The sequence below is a fragment of the Salmo salar genome, chromosome 24 (genome assembly GCF_965601325.2).
Source record: "Salmo salar chromosome 24, fSalSal1, whole genome shotgun sequence".
Lineage (NCBI taxonomy): Eukaryota > Metazoa > Chordata > Actinopteri > Salmoniformes > Salmonidae > Salmo > Salmo salar.
The window spans coordinates 33,988,604-34,012,447 of NC_138314.1; the positions used below are offsets into that span (position 1 = coordinate 33,988,604).

At 41.3% G+C, this 23,844-nt stretch overlaps 1 protein-coding gene across 3 annotated transcripts in view; it reads left to right on the forward strand.

Moving 5' to 3' along the window:
- The first annotated feature begins 12,863 nt into the window (after nt 1-12,863).
- The window catches only part of LOC106585770 (transmembrane protein 161B), a 41,509-nt gene continuing 30,528 nt past the window's right edge, over nt 12,864-23,844 (forward strand). For 2 of the 3 annotated variants that reach the window (XM_082968677.1, XM_082968676.1), the window contains exon 1: nt 12,864-13,282. In XM_082968677.1, coding sequence (XP_082824803.1) covers nt 13,280-13,282 — 3 coding nt within the window. In that variant the 5' untranslated portion in view covers nt 12,864-13,279. The remainder of the gene's footprint in view (nt 13,283-23,844) is intronic. The other variant, XM_014172366.3, reaches the window with a different exon arrangement.

Genomic DNA, 23,844 nt, shown 5'->3' on the forward strand with positions numbered 1-23,844 from the left:
GCCTGAGAAAATAAGGACACTTCTAATTCCACTGGCGTAATTAGCTGATTATAATGAAGTCTGTCTCCCTCCCAACCTTTTTCCACCCTCCCTCCCTCCCTCCCTCGCTGCACACTAGAGTCTGGGCTGCTAATTTCATAACTATTTATCTTTAGAAAATGTTGCTTGGTAAAAAGCGAGCCATTGTTGTTTTACCCTGCACATTTTGGAGTGGGTACGCCAACAGTCGAACGGGGACACAAGGTGGCTGACCTCGCTCCAAGCACACTGGCACCTCCCCTTCCATTAGACAGATACTTTAGAAGGTGGTTCTGCAGGCGAGAGGGGAGGTGAGGGGAGTGAAAGGTGTGGATGTATCCTAGCATGGGGTCGCTCAGACCCAATGGACCCCTCATAGAGCCCACTCAGGCCTAGCCCTCCCCCTTTTCAGGCCCTTTCGGGTGGCCCCTCAAAGCACCCGTTGAAAGAATTCGGTCATATAAAAAGGAGTCTTACAGAATCACCCCCCAAAAAACTAAAAACAATCCATCTGATTTCAAATCTCTTCCGCGCTAGGATACACTTGTGCATCCTCCACCGGAGGAGGCTATCAAGGAGAGTAGCAAACTCCTCCATTCTCCTACTAACTTATGGCGACCACTTATCAGTTTCGGTTCATGGAGGAAATGGAGGACAGAGGAGTCGAGGAGTGGACAGATGTATCCAATTGAGAATCTCATATGGTCCAAGGAAGGGCATTGGAAGGTCCATGTTGCTGTGTTGTATGATCTAAAGTCAACAGGGGTAAGAAGGTACATTTACATATTCGCATATTAAAATAGCAGCAAATCAAAATAAAATAAACATTTCAATAAAATAAAATGTTATTTGTCACATGTGCTGAATACAACAAGCGTAGACTTTAATGTGAAATGCTTACTTACGAGCCCTTTCCCAACGAGGTTAAAAAGTAAGAAAATGAACAAATAGATAAAAACCAAATAATAACAGTAATAGTAGCAGCTCATAATATCAAAATAACCCATATGTTTCAATTGCTACAACTAGCCAATGATATCTAACCTATAGCTTCAGAAAATGTCACAAAACATTTGTGAGAAAACATTTGGTACAAAACAACAACCCAGCAACATTCCATCCATCTCCAAGCAACGACAATGGATTTGAAATACAGTTAAATGTTCAGCAAGAAAAGTAGAGACGAAGGGCCTGTATATGAGCTCACTGGTATAGACTACAGCAGTCCTACTAACATTCAGGTATGGTAGAGGTGGAGTTCTGGTTGATCACAGCACAGAAACAACCCAGCCTGTCACACAATAATATGATTTAGAAGCATGTATTTACTATCTTACTAAAATACAAGTAGAGTACATTTCTGCATGTGCAGCTTCTGCCATATTGTCAAGCAGAACCGTGTGTGTGTATGCTGCACTGCTATGGCAAATCAAATGTATGCAGCACTACTATATTATTCTGTTTAAGTCAAAAGCTCTTGGTTTGCGTTAAGCAACACAATGCATAAATTATTCAGTAGCATTTTCATTTGCATGTCATTTGGATTCTTGCAGATTAGATCGAATGGGGAAGGAGGCGCTACACCAGACAAACCGTTTTCAGTGCCGTCGGTGAGCAGTTGACAGGGTTTTTTGTTCGATTTTCTTCAACTCCAAGCTAGTATATTGCTGAGATCAATAGAGTGCATTTCAAACTGTTATTTGAGTAACGAAAAAAGCCCTGCCATTAAAAATGAAGTGTAACATTGTGCAATGTGTGTGTTGGGTTGAATATGCAGAGGTTCTACTGTAATATTTCTATTATCTTTATTTATCTGGCAGGGCTCATGAGGGGGACCTCAACCAGAGCAGGAGACACTGAGGAGATGACACATGGATTAGAATCAGAGGTGAAACTCAACAGAACACACTGGATGCTGACTAATATGCTTCAGACAAAAATAAACTACAGCTGAGATTTGGGCTGAGTTCCAGAACAGAACTCCTCTGTTCCAGAGAGAATATGGTCCATGTTTATAACAATGATAGAGCAGCGGACTGTATGGGGACTTACAAGATGGACACAATACAATACAGAGCGTGGCTTTTCATTACGAATGTAAAATGTTTTTGAAATGTATGGAGTCACCATGTCACAGTATATACAGATGTAGGATCTTAATTTGACCTATATTGTCACAGAAAAAGAATCCTGCAGCAACAGGATTTTAACATTTATTCCATAATGTTGCTTGATTAGCGGTTAGGCTATTAGCTGGCCAAAAGTAGGCTACATGAAAAGTGCAAAACTGTTAATATAACCATGTGTTAGTGTGGGTTTTGAGTTCATCAGCATTTCCTGCGGTGCAAGAAGATCATCAGTAACAAAAGAGCGATCAAATTACGATCCTACATCTGTACTGTCAGAAAGGTATTACATTTTGAATAACCATGCCCTACCGTATATATGAACTATGTACACAGCACTTGTGGTGAATGCATATCACAATATTTCCACAATGAATTGCTTTCTCTGTGAGCTCACTTCAGGCCTGAAGCCCTCACGGGGAGATGAGCGATGTTTCAGATCGAGAGAAGAGAAACACACTCCAACTGTGTGTGTGTGCGTGTGTTTGTGTATGAGCACCTACATCTGTATGCCACTGGGGGCTGGAAAGATGCATCATGTGGGTAGGGATCCCTGCAATGAGAGAGGAGGGCTCTGGACTGGCGAATGGACACATGCGCATGTGCAAATACATACACAGGCGTGCGCGTGCCCTCAAGCTGGCTGCACACACCCATGCAGATGCACATTCTCACACCCAATGCTTCCTCCCCATCCCCCTCCCTGTCATATCAATGGTAAGCAAGACACAAGTCATTTTTGAGACTGCAGAGGCGGCCTACAATTAATCACTGCAGATATTTAGATTGCTTTTAGATTGCGAAGTTTAGAAACAAATGTAGACTTGTCGATAACTCAATACGCAATGACTGTAGGCCACAGTGTATCAATCCATATTTTAGCGACAGGATGCCAGATTGTTTAGGCTAACTTACCGTACCGCCTTTTCTGATTAATCAGGCTGCAATACACAATTAGTTGGTATATACAGCCTGAAACGAATGAATGCAAAATTGTGTAAATGTTCTTTACAAGCCAGAATGTTGAATAAAATTACATTTTAACTTACTGTACCAGTTGATATTTCTATCCCCTGGCACATGCGCAATTGTGTGTATGTATTTCCGTCTTGTGCACGTGCCTTCGGTCATGAGCAAGCACGGGTGTGCACGCAATGCATGCATAATAACTGAACTAAGCAGCTGTTTACAGGGTTTTGCACATGTGCCAGGGGTAGAAACAACTTCAGTACTGGCGCTCTAAAAAGTCAGGCAATACTTTTGCGTGGTTATTTTGTCTCAAATTTCAACCATCTGAAGGACCAACACCACGGACAACAGGTAGAGTAAGTTCAAATGTAATTGTATTCAACATTCTGGTTTGTAAAGAACATTTACACAATTTTGCATTCATTCGTTTCAGGCTGTATATACCAACTAATTGTGTATTACAGCCTGATTAATCAGACTAAGTTCCGTCTTGTACTAGGTTGTATCCTGTCTTCCCCTACTACATATCTGAAATAAATCCTCTGCAGTATTGTATTTGTGTTGGGAACGGATTTAAACCTGGGACACCGGGTGGGCGATTAATAATCAGGTAAAACAGAAAACCAGCAGCACTTTGGACTCCCATGGTAAGATTTGAATACTTCTTATTGTTGTTATCTTGAACACTGTGCAGCATACATATGCTAATTGTCCATAGGCTATTTTTGTCCTATTTACACTGTTGATGAAGGCCATTTCTAAGTCAAATGTACTAAGATTCAGAAGTACAAAAACACAATTTACCCAATGGATACTTCCAACACTAGGCCAATCTCTGATGTACACTACATGACCAAAAGTATGTGGACACCTGCTCATCGGACATCTCATACCAAAATCATGGGTATTAATATGGAGTTGGTCACCCCTTTGCTGCTATAACAGCCTCCACTCTTCTGGGAAGGCTTTCCACTATATGTTGGAACATTGCTGCAGGGGACTTTCTTCCATTCAGTCACAAGAGCATTAGTGAGGCCTAGCCTGAACCATGAAAACATCCCCAGACCATTATTCCCCCTCCACCAAACTTTACAGTTGGCACAATGCATTCAGAGTTCTCCTAGCATCGATCAAACTCAGATTCGTCCGTCGGACTGCTAGATGGTGAAGTGTGATTCATGTCCAATGGTGGCGAGCTTTACACCACTCCAGCCGACGCTTGGCATTGCACATGGTGATCTTAGGCTTGTGTGTGCGGCTGCTCGGCCATGGAAACCCCTTTCATGAAGCTCTCGACAAACAGTTCCTGTGCTGACGCTACACGCTTCAGCACTCACCAGTCCCATTCTGTGAGCTTGTGTGGCCTACCACTTTACATTTACATTACATTTTAGTCATTTAGCAGATGCTCTTATCCAGAACGACTTACAGTAGTGAATACATCCATTTCATTTCATTTCATGCATTTTTTTCCTTCTTTTTTTTGTACTGGCCCCCCATGGGAATCAAACCCACAACCCTGGCGTTGCACACACCATGCTGGCGTTGCAAACACCATGCTCTACCAACTGAGCCACAGGGAAGACTTTGTGGCTGAGCCATTGTTACTCCTAGACATTTCCACTTCACAATAACAGCCCTTACAGTTGACCGTGGAAGCTTTAGCAGGGCAAAAATTTGACAAACTGACTTGTTGGAAAGGTGACATCCTATGATGGTGCCACACTGAAAGTCACTGAGCTCTTCAGTAAGGCTATTCTAATGACAATGTTTGTCCATGGAGATTGCATGACTGTGTGCTTGATTGTATACACCTGTCAGCAACGGGTGTGGCTGAAATAGCTGAATCCACTCATTTGAAGGGTTGAACACATACTTTTGTATATATAGCACCTCTCCCTGTCTGAGTCTGTAATACCAACATGTTTCAAGCAGACCACCATAGTCTCTGTGCCCAAGAACACTAAGGTAACCTGCCTAAATGACTACCGACCCGTAGCACTCACATCTGTAGCCATGAAGATCTTTGAAAGGCTGGTCATGGCACACATCAACACCATTATCCCAGAAACCCTTGACCCACTCCAATTGGCATACCGCCCCAACAGATCCACAGATGATGCAATCTCTATTGCACTCTACACTGCCCTTTCACACCTGGACAAAAGGAACACCTATGTGAAAATGCTATTCATTGACTACAGCTCAGCGTTCAACACCATAATTCCCTCAAAGCTCAATACTAAGCTAAGGACCCTGGGACTAAACACCTCCCTCTGCAACTAGATCCTAGAATTCCTGATGGGCCGCCCCCAGGTGGTAAGTGAAGGTAACAACACATCCGCCACGCTGATCCTTAACACGGGGTCCCTCAGGGGTGTGTGCTTAGTCCACTCCTGTACTCCCTGTTCACTCATGACTGCACGGCCAGGCACAACTCCAACACCATCATTAACTTTGCCAATGACACAACAGTGGTAGGCCTGATCACCAACAACGATGAGACAGCATATAGGGAGGAGGTCAGAGAACTGGCCGTGTGGTGCCAGGACAACAATCTCTCCCTCAACGTGATCAAGACTAAGGAGATGATTGTGGACTACAGGAAAAGGAGGACCGAGCACGCCCCCATTCTCATCGACGGGGCTGTAGTGGAGCAGGTTGAAAGCTTCAAGTTCCTTGGTGTCCACATCACCAACAAACTAACATGGTCCAAACACACTAAGACAGTTGTGAAGAGGGCACGACAAAACCTATTCCCCCTCAGGAGACTGAAAAGATTTGGCAAAGGTCCTTAGATCCTCAAAAGGTTCTACAGCTGCATCATCGAGAGCATCCTGACTGGTTGCATCACTGCCTGGTATGGCAACTACTCTGCCTCCGACCGCAAGGCACTACAGAGGGTAGTGCGTACGACCCAGTACATCACTGGGGCCAAGCTTCCTGCCATCTAGGACCTCTATACCAGGCAGTGTCAGAGGAAGGCCCTAAAAAATTGTCATAGACAGTTCTCTCTGCTACCACACGGCAAGCGGTACCAAAGTGCCAAGTATAGGTCCAAGAGGCTTCTAAACAGCTTCTACCCCAAGCCATAAGACGACTGAACATCTAATCAAATGGCTACCCAGACTACTTGTATTGCCTGCCCCCTCCTCTTTTACGCTGCTACTACTCTCTGTTAATATCTATGCATAAGTCACTTTAACAACTCTACCCACATGTATACATTACCTCAATTACCTCGACTGACCGGTGCCCCCGCACATTGACTCTGTACCGGTACCCCTTGTATATAGCGACTGCTATTGTTATTTTACTGCTGCTCTTTAATTATGTCTTACTTTATTTCTTATTTTTGTATGTATTTTTCTTAAAACTGCATTGTTGGTTAATGGCTTGTAAGTAAGCATTTCATTGTAAGGTCTACACCTGTTGTATTCAGCACATGTGACAAATACAATTTGATTTGATTTGATAGAGTATCATATAAACAGAAGGAGGGGCATTCAACCTGTCCAACTGTTTATAGACAAATTAGCATCTACGTATATCCTTCACAACCAAGGGACAATGCAAAGACTCACCATAGCTATGCACAACTCAAAAAGTGGTGAAAGGTGAAAACACAATGTGGTTGCTAAAAACACTGTTTAAGAATAGCCTCGTAGTAACAATGACTTGTTATGGCAAACATTTCTGCGGACATTCAGAGTCAAAGTCAAAGCTTACGCTATACCAGCATAGTGTTGACACTGGTGAAAGTGTAGCTGATCTAAAATGTCTAGGTAGTTAGCTGTGGCGAATAAGAAGCCGAGCCACTGGCTAGGGAAGTCATCTCCCATTATAAAAGTCAACTGTCTCCCACAGAGTGCCAGACCACATTATTCTCTTGATCTTCCAGCTACAATGCTTGGCTTTGGATGGCGAGTGATGTGTGCAGAGAGTACCTGGTTCAAGCCCAGTTCAGGGCAAACATGGAAAGTAGCTACATTGGTATAAGGTTGGCGTGACCCAGATCACACAGTTGGGATCTGCAGTCTGCTGGGGTGGCTGTGAGAGAAGGAAAAGGTGCAAGGGGGTGAGTTGAGCAGTCTGTTAAATGGCTCAAGATGAATAAATTAATTGAACAGTCATGTTTTTTGTAATCTGTACTGTGGCACCACCATAGAGATCCAATGAAATTACTATTCTAATTTTAATTGTACTACGGGCACCACTTGTCTTAGAATGACTTAGACCTAGTGTTTACAACGGCTATGCCTTCATATTAGCTCAACTAAAATATCAGAACTAATAGGCTAATTTATGAGGTGGTACAGTAGAATCCCCAATATCAGGTCACACGTACTACAGAATCAATATGAATACACTGGTTTTCTTTTCAACCATTGATTGAAATGTTGCATCCATAGTCCATCAGGCCACATTAGACCACAGGATACAGTACAACCCACTGTAGCACATAAGACAATTTTACATCCGTAATTAGCAAATACCAGACAATGTTCACCTCATGAACAAAATTGTTCAAAAACACTGCACATTCTACAACTGTAGTTATAACATGTCAATCCTGCTGGGTTTCTTAACTGTTGACAGACCGGTGAAAAGAGCTTCTTCTTCTTCGTTGGTGGGGTTTAATGGCGGATGGCATCCAATATGTTGCATTACTGCCACCAACTGAATTAGGCTAGCTTTTTCAAACAGAAATTTGCTTCCTGTAGCACTACTTCCAAAAAGTTTTGGGACACTGTAAAGTCAATGGAGAGTAAGAGGAAACACTGTCACCACTGATAAATCTACGATTATCAATCATTTCAATAATCATTATTCCACGGCTGGCCATGCTTTCCACCTTGGCTACCCCTACCCTGGCCAACATCTCAGCACCCCCTGCAACTTGTAGTCTGGATGTAATCCGTGTAATACGTTTTATCACCAAAGCCCCATATACTACCCACCACTGCGACCTGTATACTCTCGTTGGCTGGCCATCATTACATATCCGTCGCCAAACCCACTGGCTCCAGGTCATCTATAAGTCTTTACTAGGTAAAGCCCCGCCGAATCTCAGTTCACTGGTCACCATAGCAACACCCACCCGTAGCATGCGCTCCAGCAGGTTATTTCACTGGTCATCTCCAAAGCCAACACTTCCTTTGGCCGCCTTTCCTTACAGTTCTCCAGTTCTGTCAATGACTGGAACGAATTGCAAACATTTCTGAAGCTGGAGCCTTATATCTCCCTCTCTAACTTTAAGCATCAGCTGTCTGAGCAGCTTACCAATCACTGTACCTGTACACAGCCAATCTGTAAATAGCACACCTGATTACCTCATCCCCATATTATTACTTACCCTCTTGATCTTTTGCACCCCAGTGTTTCTACTTGCACAACATCCTCTGCACATCTACCACTCCAGTATTAATGCTAAATTGTAATTATTTTCGCCTCTAGGGCCTATTTATTGACTGCCTCCCTACTCTTCTACATTTGCACACACTGTACATAGATTTTTATGTTTTTATTTTGTGTTTTTGACTGTACGTTTGTTTATGTGTAACTCTGTGTTGTTGTTTTTGTCACACTGCTTTGCTTTATCTTGGCTAGGTCGCAGTTCTAAATGAGAACTTATTCTCAACTGGCCTACCTGGTTAAAAAAAGGTGAAATATATATATTTTTTAAACAACTGTAGTATAAATCCATTATACTTTGTGATACAAAATGGGAAAAGGGGAAAATTTACTTTGCTGCAGCTGCCACCACATTGACCACAACATCTATTTTTATGTAACTAACATTCCATCTCTATGGTACATTTGATAACCATTGCTATGAACGCTAACAAGCCAACCTTACAGAAGCATATATCACTAGTTGGCCTATCCCTCTGTGCTGGCATAGATCTACTACTCACAGGGATCCTCTCAGAATCCCTCCCCCTTCATCCATCCTTCTCTACTTTCTTCACTGCTTCAGCATACAACAACTTCTTGTCACCTCAACCTTCCTCTCCTGCACCGGACACCTCTGATCCCCAGCAACATGGGCACCCCAACAGTTGACACACACAACTTTCCCCCCCAAAACTACACATTCCTCTGTCCCATGTCCTCCTGCACATTTGCCACATTCTGAAATCTCCCTCCTACACACTGCTGTGACATGACCATAAATGTGGCACCTGTAACACCGCAGTGGTTTCAGCACAAAAACTTTAACAGCATAACTCAAATATCCTAACATGACTTTGTTAGGTAAAGACTGATTCAATGCTCCAAAGAACAGACTGTGTCACTCCTGTTTCACCACGCTCCCCACAAGCGTCACAAACACCAGGAATCTTAATATTCAATTGCTCCACCTCCACACTTAACGCTACCCCAGAAATCACTCCCTTCAATGGTGCACTGTTCCTAAAAGCAAGATACAGATCAAGTTGCATCACACAGAGTGCCCACTCCCTCTGGACAGAGGAAACACAAACTAACATCACAAGTCCACTTCACTTCGGGTTACCTTCACCAACTCAACAGCGCCCAACATCTTTTCCACCCAACCTGATGCCACATATGGATCAGCCAAAAGATCTGGATCCACTTTCTCCAAAAATCGCATTCCCACTGGACCAAACTCATCTTTATCATAACCATGTCTACCGATGCAAGGCTCGGGCTCCAAGCTCCTCACCACACCTTCCACCTCACTTAAATGTCCCTCATTCAATTCCATTCCGTCTCCAGAACTCAGGTCTAGCACACGGCTCTCTATGTTTGTACTTAACCTCATTCTTCTTCAACACACCAGCTCCCCCTCTATCGCCATCCCCACCAGATTCAAACTCAACCTCTGCTTTCCTCACTCTCTTCTTCCCCTTCTTCCTCTTTTTCATCCTTCCCTCTCTGAAATACAACTTTCCGTATCCATGTCCCAGAACTAATCTTCTCCCGGCTTTGCTAGCATCCCAGTTTCCCATCTTAACTCCATGATGAAAGATAAATTCCCCAAAGCAAAACTAAATAGGATGTTTGAAGGAGAACAAAAATGATTGAATAATGAAACAGAAAATACTAAACAGAGTATTATTATTCATATTTATGCCTTGGAAAGCTGTGGTGTCATTTAACAACAAGGAACCAATTTAATAAATGCACTTCATTTGCTGCTGCAGCTGCAGGGAGAATGTGGGATCAGTATCATGCCAAATGTATTCACAAATGTAAATCACTTTCCACAAATGTAAATCACCAATCCACACATGTAAATCACTTTCCACAAATGTAAATCGATATCCACATATACAATTCACTATCCACAAACAAACACCTTTTGAGTTGTATTTGTAAATCGATATAAAAAAATTATAACTGCAGATATGCAGGTCATTTCCAAGGGCCTTAAGTAAAATGACTGCCATGAAGACAAACAAGTTCTCACGCATAGAAAGCATATTTTTAGTCGTAGAAAAAAAGTTGATCCCATAAAAGTTGATCCCATTGATGCTGTTGTTGACCCGGATCACTGCGGAAAAGGAGGCGGTTAAAGGGGTTGAGTGTAACCGGTGTGAAATGGCTAGCTAGTTAGCGGTCAACGCTAATAGCGTTTAAATCGGTGACATCACTCGCTCTAAGCCCTTGAAGTAGTTGTTTCCCTTGCACTGCAAGGGCCGCGGCTTTTATGGAGCGAAGGGTAACAATGCTTCGAGGGTGACTGTTGTCAATGTGTGCAGAGAATCTCTGATTCAAGCCAAGGTTGGAGCGAGAAGGGTGGAAGAAATACTGTTACAAAGTCTGATCCCATATCCCCTACATCTTCCTTCTACCTTTTGCATGCCTCTCCTGGGGAAACGGTTAAGAGGCCTCAGGAATATTTATCCTAATGCTCATCGTGTGGTGAAATATGGAGTAATCTAGGGCTTCGATTATTTACGTTGAACATTCTATGGTTACACATATTATGGTTACCATACTATAATTTCTGCAGCCTTGAAAGGCAGGCATCAACGTGGCCAAACGAGACTACCAGCGATTTATATAAATCGCTTTCTATGGGTACAAACCTTTTTTCTATGAATACAAATCGCTTTCTATGCGTGATAACTTCTTGTCTTTTTCTTGTCCTCAAATCCCTGTCAAGTCAGGTGACCTAAGCGCTTCCAAATATGGAGTTGCAGGTTTGCCATATCTGTCAAGTTTGCGCATATCTCTCCTACGTGCAAATCTGTATGGCAGTCATTTTACTTAAGGCCCTTGGAAATGACCTGCATATCTGCAGTTCTAAAAAAATTATAATATATTTGCAAATACAAATCAAAAGGTGTTTGTTTGGTTGTGGATAGTGAATTGCATTTGTGGATTGGTGATTTACATTTGTGGAAAGTGATTTACATTTGTGGATTGGTGATTTACATTTGTGCAAAGTGATTTACATTTGTGGATTGGTGATTTACATTTGTGCAAAGTGATTTACATTTGTGGATTGGTGATTTACATTTGTGCAAAGTGTTTTACATTTGTGGATTCAAATCAAACTTTATTTGTCACATGCTCTGAATACAACAAGTGTAGACTTCACCGTGAAATTCTTACTTACAAACACATAACCAAGACTGCAGTTCAAGAAGAGTTAAGAAAATATTTACCAAGTAGACTAAAATAATACGTTATAATAAAAAAGTAACACAATAAGAATAACAATAATGAGGTTATATACAGGGGGCACCAGTACCGAGTCAGTGTGCAGGGGTACAGGTTAGTTGAGGTAATCTGTACATGTAGGTGGGGGTAAAGTGACTATGCATAAGATAATAAACAGCGAGTGGCAGCAGTGTACAACAGGGAGGGGGAGGGGTGGTCAATGTAAATTGTCTGGTGGCTCTTATGGCTTGGGGTAGAAGCTGTTAAGGAGCCTCTTGGTCCTAGACTTGGCGCTCCGGTACCGCTTGCCGTGCGGTAGCAGAGAAAACAGTCTATAACTTGGGTGACTGGAGTCTGACAATTTTATGGGCTTTCCTCGGAGGTCCTGGATGGCAGGAAGCTTGGCCCCAGTGATGTACTGGGCCGTTCGCACTACCCTCTGTAGCGCCTTACGGTCAGATGCCGAGCAGTTGCCATACCAGGCAGTGATGCAACCGGTCAGGATGCTCTCGATGGTGCAGCTGTAGAACCTTTTGAGGATCTGGGGACCAATGTCAAATCTTTTCAGAATTGGCGATTTACATTTGTGGAAGGTGATTTACTATTGTGAATACATTTGGCATGATATTGATTCCATAGAAAACCGGGAAGCGGTGGAAAGGCGCGCAAGTGACGGATGCACACACACTCAGCTGCAGCCGGCGGAGCTGCGAGCAGCACAGCAGAGCGGGCACATACACAAACAGGGAAGTCGCTTCATCAAGCAAAAGTCGCTGGGGCAGCCTTATAAATTTGCTACATTTGTCGCTATACACTTTAACCAATAAAATCGCTGGAGGCGTCTGAAAAATCGCTAAATCTAGCGACAAAGTTGCTAAATTGGCAACACCATCTCCCAGCTCTAAAATAAAAGTCACGTGTACCTTTAAGTTTTCCGTTTTAGGGTCCATAATGCCGCAATAAAATCAATACAATACAGTAGAAAGTATGCAATATCTCACTGTTCTTGAATACGGTTTTAAATACAAAGCCAAGTGTTTTGTTTAAAGGAAAATAACGCTCACATCGGTCATACTGTAAACTGGCATATCCAGTGACGCCTATTAATTAGCATGACCTCTACTCCAGTAGAATACGGTTTCCACTAGTTACCCCAGCCACAAAATATAAATGGGCTTTATCGTAAATATTTATGAAAACAACCATTTGCTTTTTGGTTCTAATTTTAGGGTTAGGCTTGAGATTAGCAGTCTGGTCAAGGTAAGGGTTAAGATCACATTTTAAGAAGATAAATTGTAGAAATAGTCGGGGTTTATGACTTTGTGGCTGTGTCACCTAGTGACGACCGTTCAAAACACTCGGGAACCGAGGTTGAATGAATGGATCATTTAAATATAATTGCAGCAACCGGGAAGCAGTTTGATTTACAAATTCATTACTCTTAAATATTACTAACTTCAGAAAAGGCTTATGTGCTCCGCGACACTCGATTTTCGGCGTTGAGTCCTTTTCAGCACCACTGCATCAACATGGTGAGTATCCTGCTATGGCTACAGTAGCTAGCTATTAGGCGTTAGCTTGATATCAGAACTAATACAGCTGCACTTCAGCAATGGTTCGCATATTGATATAGCTAGAACATGCTAATAGTGTTTCACAACCAGTTGTAATATTAGCAAAATGTGCAGTTCCTGTGTTAGCTAAATTAGCGAACGTTAGCTTGGCATCTCCCTTGCTAGTTAGTAGCTAACGTTAACTAGCTAACGTTAGCTACTGTAAGAAGCAACCGACAGGTAGTAAAGCAAATGATCTAATATCACTAATCAATGTTTTTATCCATCGTTTTCTGACAACTGCTTAGATTGCTAATTTGGCGCTCGTGATGCGCAGCAAATAGAAACGTGCTGGTTTGCTAGCTTCACTTTGTTTATGTCGCTCATTGAGAACGTTCAAGTAGGGAAAGGTGTTTTTCTCACATCTATAACACTCGTTTTGACCTCAGGTTTCCCTCCGTGAGGTGGTATGCTTTAGGGTTATTTTCCACCTATTCAGAGTAAAATGTATACACTGTAAAACTGCTTTTTGATGAGCCATACATTGTCCCGCATTCTTGTATCTTATAATGTTAGGGTACTGGTAATGTTTGCAAAATCCCCAGGGCAACCTGTTAAGAAGAACTTTTGGCACTGGATGTTCAAAAGACGCAACATAAATGCAGGAGCAGATGCCATAGCATCCCTTGGCATGTTATAAACGTCAAATGCACTACCAAAGACCAAAACAGTACAATTTAAAACATTTTGAATGGGAAGATGGGCCTACCCTCTCTGGTTTAAATGTAAATGGACTCTTGATGTCCATTTAATGTTTAGGTGAATTGGGTGTTATCATAAGGTCTCCTAGACTATAGGCCTAGGTTTGCTGAAAGAGATTAGATTCCTAATTTAGTAGGCTACACCAAAGCGGCCTCATCTTTTTCAGAAATGTCTGTATTTAATTTGCCTGACGACTCAAGCGGAATTCTTCCACTGCTCTACGATTCGTTACATACATCACTCTGAGACTGCGATGAAGTCGTTTGTGATAATGTCAAAATGAGCATTGTTGTACAACACAAAGTCATAAGCGATTGGATCATTTCTAACCAATCAGAATATCAAAGCCAATGACACATTTTCAAAATGCTGCTTCACCCATATGTGTTCTGGCCCAACCCATCGATTTCTGGACCAATCAGAATGGTTAGAATGTGTTTGCGTTCTAGAAATTGTCAGGGATGAACTCCGATCCAGACTCATTGCAGAGAAGAAACTAACGTCCGTGGGCGTGGCGTAGTTAGCCAGGCAAGTAATTCATGACAATTTTAAAAAGGGACTCGAGGAAAGCACTCATGTTTTTTGTGTAATGGAAGCACAGGTGTGAGGTATAGGAAACCTGTTCAGTGTCACTAAGGATGAACTCACTCACTAAATTTGGTGGTTAATATGCCAGTTATAAGAGGTTTATAACAGAGATTGGAGATACCATTTCTAATGCAATTTGTGTCTTATGATGCCTAGGCTTTTCACATTGGACATTTAGATAAACTATTAGGCTAAATTGTAATCTGTGATGGTCAGTGGGACTGACTCAAAGTCACTGATTTGCCTTTTGTGAGCTCGCTGCTCTCAAGTTTGCTGTAGTAAGCTGTTTTAACGGGATGCACTAAGGCTGCACAGTAGTAAATAATATGGATAATAGCCTAATAATAATCAATCAATGTACGTGTAGCACACCATGATTGTGTTGTTCAAAAGTGGCATACAGTGCCTTCGGAAAATATACAAATCAAAATATTTTTGATATTTGAGATTCTTCAAAGTAGCCACCCTTTGCCTTGATGACAGCTTTGCATACTCTTTGCATTCTCTCAACCAGCTTCACCTGGAATGCTTTTCCAACAGTCTTGAAGGAGTTCCCACACTTGTTGGCTGCTTTTCCTTCCCTCTGCGGTCCAACTCATCCCAAACCATCTCAATTGGGTTGAGGTCGGGTGATTGTGGAGGCCAGGTCATCTGATGAAGCACTCCATCACTCTCCTTCTTGGTCAAATAGCCCTTACACAGCCTGGAGGTGTGTTGGGTCATTGTCCTGTTGTAAAACAAATGATTGTCCCACTAAGTACAAACCAGATGGGATGGCGTATCGTTGCAGAATGCTGTGGTAGCCATGCTGGTTAAGTGTGCTTTGAATTCTAAATAAATCACAGACAGTGTCACCAGCAAAGCACCCCCACATCACCCTTGTCCTCCATGCTTCACGGTGGGAACTAGAGGTCGACCGATTAATCGGAATGGCTGATTTAATTAGGACCGATTAATTGGGGCCGATTTCAAGTTTTCATAACAATCGGAAATCGGTATTTTTGGCCGCCGATTTGGCCTATATATATATATATATATATATATATATATATAATATATATATATATATATATTTTTACACCTTTATTAAGCTAGGCAAGTCAGTTAAGAACACATTCTTATTTTCAATGACGGCCTAGGAACGTTGGGTTAACTGCCTTGTTCAGGGGCAGAATGACAGATTTTTACCTTGTCAGCTCAGGGATTCAATCTTGCAACCTTACGGTTAACTAGTCCAACGCTCTAACCACCTGCTTTACATTGCACTCCACGAGGTTACGCGAATGCAGTAAGAAGCCAAGGTAAGTTGCTAACTAGCATTAAACTTATCTTATAAAAAACAGTCAATCAATCATAATCACTAGTTAACTACACATGGTTGATGATATTACTAGTTTATCTAGCCTGTCCTGCGTTGCATATAATCGCTTAGGTACACGTTGCTCCAAGCATAAACATCAATGCCTTTCTTAAAATCAATACACAAGTATATATTTTTAAACCTGCATATTTAGTTAACCTGTTGGGGGTAGGGGGCAGTATTGACACGGCCGGATAAAAAACGTACCCGATTTAATCTGGTTACTACTCCTGCCCAGTAACTAGAATATGCATATAATTATTGGCTTTGGATAGAAAACACCCTAAAGTTTCTAAAACTGTTTGAATGGTGTCTGTGAGTATAACAGAACTCATATGGCAGGCAAAAACCTGAGAGGATTCTATATGGGAAGTGGCCTGTCTGACAAGTTGTTGTTCATCTTGGCTCTTTTTATTGAAGACTGAGGATCTTTGCTCTAACGTGACACTTCCTACGGCTCCCATAGGCTCTCAGAGCCCGGGAAAAAGCTGAACGATATCGAGGAAGCCTCTGGCTGAAACACATTATCGCTTTTGGCAAGTGGCCGATCAGAGTACTATGGGCTTAGGCGCGTGCCCAAGTCGACCCCATGCTTTATTTTCTTTCGTCTGTTTACCTAAATGCAGATTCCCGGTCGGAATATTATCGCTTTTTTACGAGAAAAATGGCATAAAAATTGATTTTAAACAGCGGTTGACATGCTTGGAAGTATGGTAATGGAATATTTAGAATTTTTTTGTCACGAAATGCGCCATGCTCGTAACCCTTATTTACCCTTTCGGATAGTGTCTTGAACGCACAAACAAAACGCCGCTATTTGGATATAACTATGGATTATTTGGGACCAAACCAACATTTGTTATTGAAGTAGAAGTCCTGGGAGTGCATTCTGATGAAGAACACCAAAGGTAATAACATTTTTCTTATAGTAAATCGGACTTTGGAGAGTGCTAAACTTGCTGGGTGTCTAAATAGCTAGCCCTGTGATGCCGGGCTATCTACTGAGAATATTGCAAAATGTGCTTTCACCGAAAAGCTATTTTAAAATCGGACATATCGAGTGCATAGAGGAGTTCTGTATCTATAATTCTTAAAATAATTGTTATGCTTTTTGTGAACGTTTATCGTGAGTAATTTAGTAAATTCCCCGGAAGTTTGCTAGTTCTGAACGTCACATGCTAATGTAAAAAGCTGGTTTTTGATATAAATATGAACTTGATTGAACAAAACATGCATGTATTGTATAACATTATGTTCTAGGTGTGTCATCTGATGAAGATCATCAAAGGTTAGTGCTGCATTTAGCTGTGGTTTGGGTTTATGTGACATTATATGCTAGCTTGAAAAATGGGTGTCTGATTATTTCTGGCTGGGTACTCTGCTGACATAATCTAATGTTTTGCTTTCGTTGTAAAGCCTTTTTGAAATCGGACAGTGTGGTTAGATTAACGAGAGTCTTGTCTTTAAAATGGTGTAAAATAGTCATATGTTTGAGAAATGGAAGTAATAGCATTTCTAAGGTATTTGAATAACGCGCCACAGGATTCCACTGGCTGTTACGTAGGTGGGACGATTTCGTCCCGCCGGCCCTAGAGAAGTTTAATATTGCCTGCTAACATGAATTTCTTTTAACTAGGGAAAATGTGTCACTTCTCTTGCAAACAGAGTCAGGGTATATGTAGCAGTTTGTGCCGCCTGGCTCGTTGCGAACTGTGAAGACTATTTCTTCCTAACAAAGACAGCCGACTTCGCCAAACGGGGGATGATTTAACAAAGGCGCATTTGCGAAAAAAGCACAATCGTTGCACGACTGTACCCAACCATAAACATCAATGCCTTTTTTTAAATCAATACATAGAAGTGTATATTTTTAAACCTGCATATTTAGCTAAAAGAAATCCAGGTTAGCAGGCAATATTAACCAGGTCAATTTGTGTCATTTTGCGTTCATTGTGCGCAGTCAGGGTGTATGTAACAGTTTGGGCCGCCTGGCTCGTTGCGAACTAATTTGCCAGAATTTTACGTAATTATGACATAACATTGAGGGTTGTGCAATGTAACAGGAATAACGTTTTGTTTTCGAGATGATAGTTTCCGGATTCGACCATATTAATGCCCTAAGGCTCGTATTTCTGTGTGTTATTATATTATAATTAAGTCTATGATTTGATAGAGCAGTCTGACTGAGCGGTGGTAGGCAGCAGCAGGCTCGTAAGCATTCATTCAAAATAGCACTTTCCTGCGTTTTGCCAGCAGCCCTTCGCAATGCTTCAAGCATTGCGCTGTTTATGACTTCAAGCGTGTCAACTCCCAAGATGAGGCTGGTGTAACTGATGTGAAATGGCTAGCTAGTTAGCCGGGTGCACGCTAATAGCGTTTCAAACGTCACTCGCTCTGAGACTTGGAGTTGTTGTTTCCCCTTCCTCTACATGGGTAACGCTGCTTCGAGGGTGGCTGTTGTCGATGTGTTCCTGGTTCAAGCCCAGGTAGGAGCGAGGAGAGGGACGGAAGCTATACTGTTACACTGGCAATACTAAATTGCCTATAAGAACATCCAATAGTCAAAGGTATATGAAATACAAATGGTATAGAGAGAAATAGTCCTATAATTCCTACAATAACCTCAACCTAAAACTTCTTACCTGGGAATATTGAAGACTCATGTTAAAAGGAACCACCAGCTTTCATATGTTCTCATGTTCTGAGCAAGGAACTTAAACGTTAGCTTTTTTACATGGCACATATTGCACTTTTACTTTCTTCTCCAACACTTTGTTTTTGCATTATTTAAACCAAATTGAACATGTTTCATGATTTATTTGAGGCTAAATTGATTTTATTGATGTATTATATTAAGTTAAAATAAGTATTCATTCAGTATTGTTGTAATTGTCATTATTACAAAAAAAAAAAAAAATTCAACGGCCGATTTAATCGGTATCGGCTGTTTTTGGCCCTCCAATAAGTGGTATCGGTATCGGCGTTGAAAAATCATAATCGGTCGACCTCTAGTGGGAACCACACATGCAGAGATCATCCGTTCACCTACTCTGCATCTCACAAAGACACAGCAGTTAGAACCAAACATTTGGACTCATCAGACCAAAGAAAAGATTTCCACCCGTCTAATGTCCATTGCTCGTGATTCTTGGCCCAAGCAAATATCTTCTTCTTATTGGTGTCCTTTAGTAGTGGTTTCTTTGCAGCAATTTGACCATGAAGGCCTGATTCACGCAGTCTCCTCTGAGCAGTTGATGTTGAGATGTCTCTTTTACATTTATTTGGGCTGCAATTTCTGAGGCTGGTAACTCTAATGAACTTATCCTCTGCAGTAGAAGTAACTCTGGGTCTTCCTTTCCTGTTGTGGTGCTCATGAGAGCCAGTTTCATCATAGTGCTTGATGGTTATTGCGACTCCACTTGAAGAAACTTTCAAAGTTCTTGACATTTTCCAGATTGATTGACCTTCATGTCTTAAAGTAATGATGGACTGTCGTTTCTCTTTGCTTACTTGGTCTTTTACCAAATAAGGCTATCTTCTGTATACCATCCCACCTTGTCACGACACAACTGATTGGATCAAATGCATCATGACTACCTCATGAAGCTGGTTGATAGAATGCTAAGAGTGTTTAAAGCTGTCATCAAGGCAAAGGGTGGCTACTTCGAAGAATCTCAAATATAAGATCTTTTTTTATTTGTTTAACACTTTTTCTGGTTACTACCTGATTCCATATGTGTTCTTCCATTGTTTTTGTTGTCTTCACTATTATTCTACAATGTAAAAAAAATACCAAAAATTTAAATCCTTGAATGAGTAGGTGTCCTAACTTTTGACTAGTACTGTATGTAAATGTGATATTTCAGTTTTTATATTTTTTATACATTTGCAAAAATGTCTAAACATCTGTTTTTTGCTTTGTCATTATGGGGTATTGTATGTGTGGATTGATGAGAAGAAAAAAAATATATAATACATTTTAGAATAAACCTGTAAAGCAACACAGTTTGGATAAAGAAGGGGTCTGAATACTTTCCGAATGCACTGTAGGCCTACACAGAATTATTTGACCACTTTTGATGAGATTGTATGTTGTCTCTTTGAATCCATATTGCTAGTAGTGAGAAACATTTTCTGTGTGAAGAACCTTGAAACTTCCCACAACTGCTAGCTTAACTAGAGAGCAGGGGGCACCCAGGGCTTCCCTCTCTGGGCTCTTGTTGTTTTCAGGGGCAAGATGGCAGGCCTTCAGGTGGGTGTTTGAGCTCTGAGGCGTTGGTTATCTCCCGTGTGTAATCGGAGCCAGACAGCTAGGTGAACGGAGAGAGAGGATGGATCTTGGTGGCATTTGGTGTCTGGCTCTGCTTTTGGAGGTGATAATTATAATTATATGGGAGAGTCATAGCTGCTATGCAATATGTTGTATGGGTTTCTGTACAGCTGATGTAAAAAGGGCATTATAAATACATTTGATTATTGCCTATGTAATATGCCCAACAAAAAACTCTGAAGTGTGCTATTCAAAGGCCTATATTCTCCAACACACGTGTGCTGATATCACTAAGCCCACTTACTAGGGTAAAAGTTGGACTACCCTACGGTGAGGGATAAAGTAGCAGCACAATTCTAGCCAACCTGTAAGGGAATATTGATCTATAAGGGTTGAAATTGAACACCCTGTGCTAAAGCTGTCTATCACTGTCAGCTCTCCACTGTTGACTGCTGCTTGTTCTCAGCTGGCTATCACTGTCAGCTCCCCACTGTTGACTGCTGCTTGTTCTCAGCTGGCTATCACTGTCAGCTCTCCACTGTTGACTGCTGCTTGTTCTCAGCTGAGCATCACAGTCAGCTCTCCACTGTTGACTGCTGCTTGTTCTCAGCTGAGCATCACTGTCAGCTCTCCACTGTTGACTGCTGCTTGTTCTCAGCTGAGCATCATGGGTGCTGAGAGTCAGATACTATTTTTTGTATTGCACTGAGGGCATTTTGTGCAAGTGCCTCAAACGTGCCAATAAAATGCTCTCACGTCTTTGTTACTGCAGTTGTATATCATAAGGGAAGAAGTAGGGCTGTGGCTTTCACGGTAATTTACATTTTAATTAACATAAACACGTTTAGCATCTCGTCTCTTCCATGCATAGCCTACAATCCACTGATGGAGAACGTGGGAACATTTAAAAAATCTAATAAATCCATTTAATATAGCCTAAACCTTCACAATAAATCCATGATTTATTTTAGACAGGTCTAAAGAAACATGATATGAAGAATAGGTAGCCTATTTCAGAAAAACAGAATAGCATATTCTGAGTTGTCCTTGTTAGGCCCTGATCTGGCTATGCCATATGGCTGTGGGCTACACTAGTTCATTTAGCAGACAAGATTTGTTTAGAATTCCAAGGCATTATTTTACAGTATAGTTTAATAAAATGGAAAGGATTTTTTTTTCTCCAAAAGATTTGAGGGAGTGTGCACATGCAGCTATTCTGTGTTGAGCGGTTAACAAAGAAAAATGTCCTCCTAGATGCTTAATTTAGAGTTATTTATGCAACTTTACTTGTGATACAAACCTTAGGCTATATTTTTTGATTTTTAAAACATTCTAAGGCTGCATGATGATTTGAAAATAGTACCATGCTCTGTTTCTTGTGCAGCCTGCGCACTATCAATCTCATTCACAATAATTTGACAAGCACTTGATGATAATCTCACCCATCAGACTATTCATAATTTAATCTGGGCATTACATATAGCCTATGAGTGGAATAATATTTTATTTAGAATGGACCACAAAAAAACAAAACTCATCCGTAGCCTGCAATTGAGGTTAGGTGGCAAAATTATATAGCCTACTCCTGTCTACACAGTAATAATAAAAAATACTAAAGCATGATTTGGCCACAGAGGACCATTACCTGTTTGAAAACAACCCATAACTTATTTTTTTTAATCGTATTACCTACAGTCGGAAGGAAAGCAGCGCTCTCAATATGGGTAGATTATTGTTGAGTTGTGACTGTCTGTGAAAAGTAGAGATGCCAGGCATATCGCAATAGTTTGGAAAGCAAATGGTTATTGCTGTAAAGAGTAGACTGCTCCTTTGAACTATGGTATAAATGGATGAATTTTCGGACTTTGGGGGGAGTGTGCTCTTCTGTATTGTACAATGTATAAATCAGAGGAGGCTGGTAGAAGGTGCTATTGGAGGACGGGCTCATTGGAATGGTTAGAAGGGCATTAATGGAACGGCATAAAACGCATCAGGTGGTGACACGCATCTCTGCGTGCCTGGCAGATACAGTGGCAAGAAAAAACATGTGAACCCTTTGGAAATACCTGGATTTCTGGATAAATTGGTCATAAAATTTTATCTGATCTTCATCTAGGTCACAACAAAAGAGAAACACAGTCTGCTTCAACTAATAACACACAAACAATGATATGTTTTCATGTCTTTATTGAACACACCCTGTACACATTCACAGTGCAGGGTGGAAAAAGTATGTGAACCCTTGGATTTAATAACTGGTTGACCCTCCTTTGGCAGCAATAACCTCAACCAAGCATTTTCTGTAGTTGCGGATCAGACCTGCACAATGGTCAGGAGGAATTTTGGACCATTCGTCTTTACAAAGCTGTTTCAGTTCAGCAATATTCTTGGGATGTTTGGTGTGAACTACTCTCTTGAGGTCATGCCACAGCATTTCAATCGGGTTGAGGTCAGGACTCTTCTGTTGAAGCCATTCTGTTGTTGATTTAGTTCTGTGTTTTGGGTCGTTGTCCTGATGCATCACCCAATTTCTGTTGAGCTTCAATTGGCAGACAGATAGCCTAAGATTCTCCTGCACAATGTCTTGATAAACATGGGAATTCATTTTTCCGTCTGATAGCAAGCTGAGGCAGCAAAGCAGACCCAAACCATGATGCTCCCTCCACCATACTTTACAGTTGGGATTAAGGTTTTGATGTTGGTGTGCTGTGCCTTTGTTTCTCCACACATAGTGTTGTGTGTTCCTTCCAAACAAATCAACTGTAGTTTCATCTGTCCACAGAATATTTTGCCAGCAGCGCTGTGGAACATCCAGGTGCACTTTTGCAAACTTCAGACATGCAGCAATGTTTTTCTTGGACAGCAGTGGCTTCTTCCGTGGTGTCCTCCCATGAACACCATTCTTGTTTAGTGTTGTACATATCGTAGACTCGTCAACCGAGATGTTGGCATGTTCCAGATATTTCTGTAAGTCATTAGCTGACTCTCTAGGATTCTTCTTAACCTCATTGAGCATTCTGCGCTGTGCTCTTGCAGTCATCTTTGTAGGACAGCCACTCCTAGGGAGAGTAGCAACAGTGCTGAACTTTCTCCATTTCTACACAATTTGTCTTACTGTGGACTAATGAACGTCAAGGCTTTTAGAGATACTTTTGTAACTCTTTCCAGCTTTATGCAAGTCAACAATTCTTAATCGTTGGTCTTCTGAGATCTCTTTTGTTCGAGGCATGGTTCACATCAGGCAATGCTTCTTGTGAATAGCAAACTCACATTTTTTGAGTGTTTTTTTTTTTAATTATTTTTTTATACGGCAAGGCAGCTCTAACCAACATCTCCAATCTTGTCTCAATGATTGGACCCCAGGTTAGCTGACTCCTGACTCCAATTAGATTTTGGAAAAGTTATTAACCTAGGGGTTCACATGTTTTTCCCAATCTACACTGTGAAAATTTAAAATTATGTATTCAATATAGACGAGAAATTGTATAATTTGTGTGTTATTCGTGTGCTAAACTATGTTTGTCTATTGTTGTGACTTAGATGATCAGATCAAATTTGACG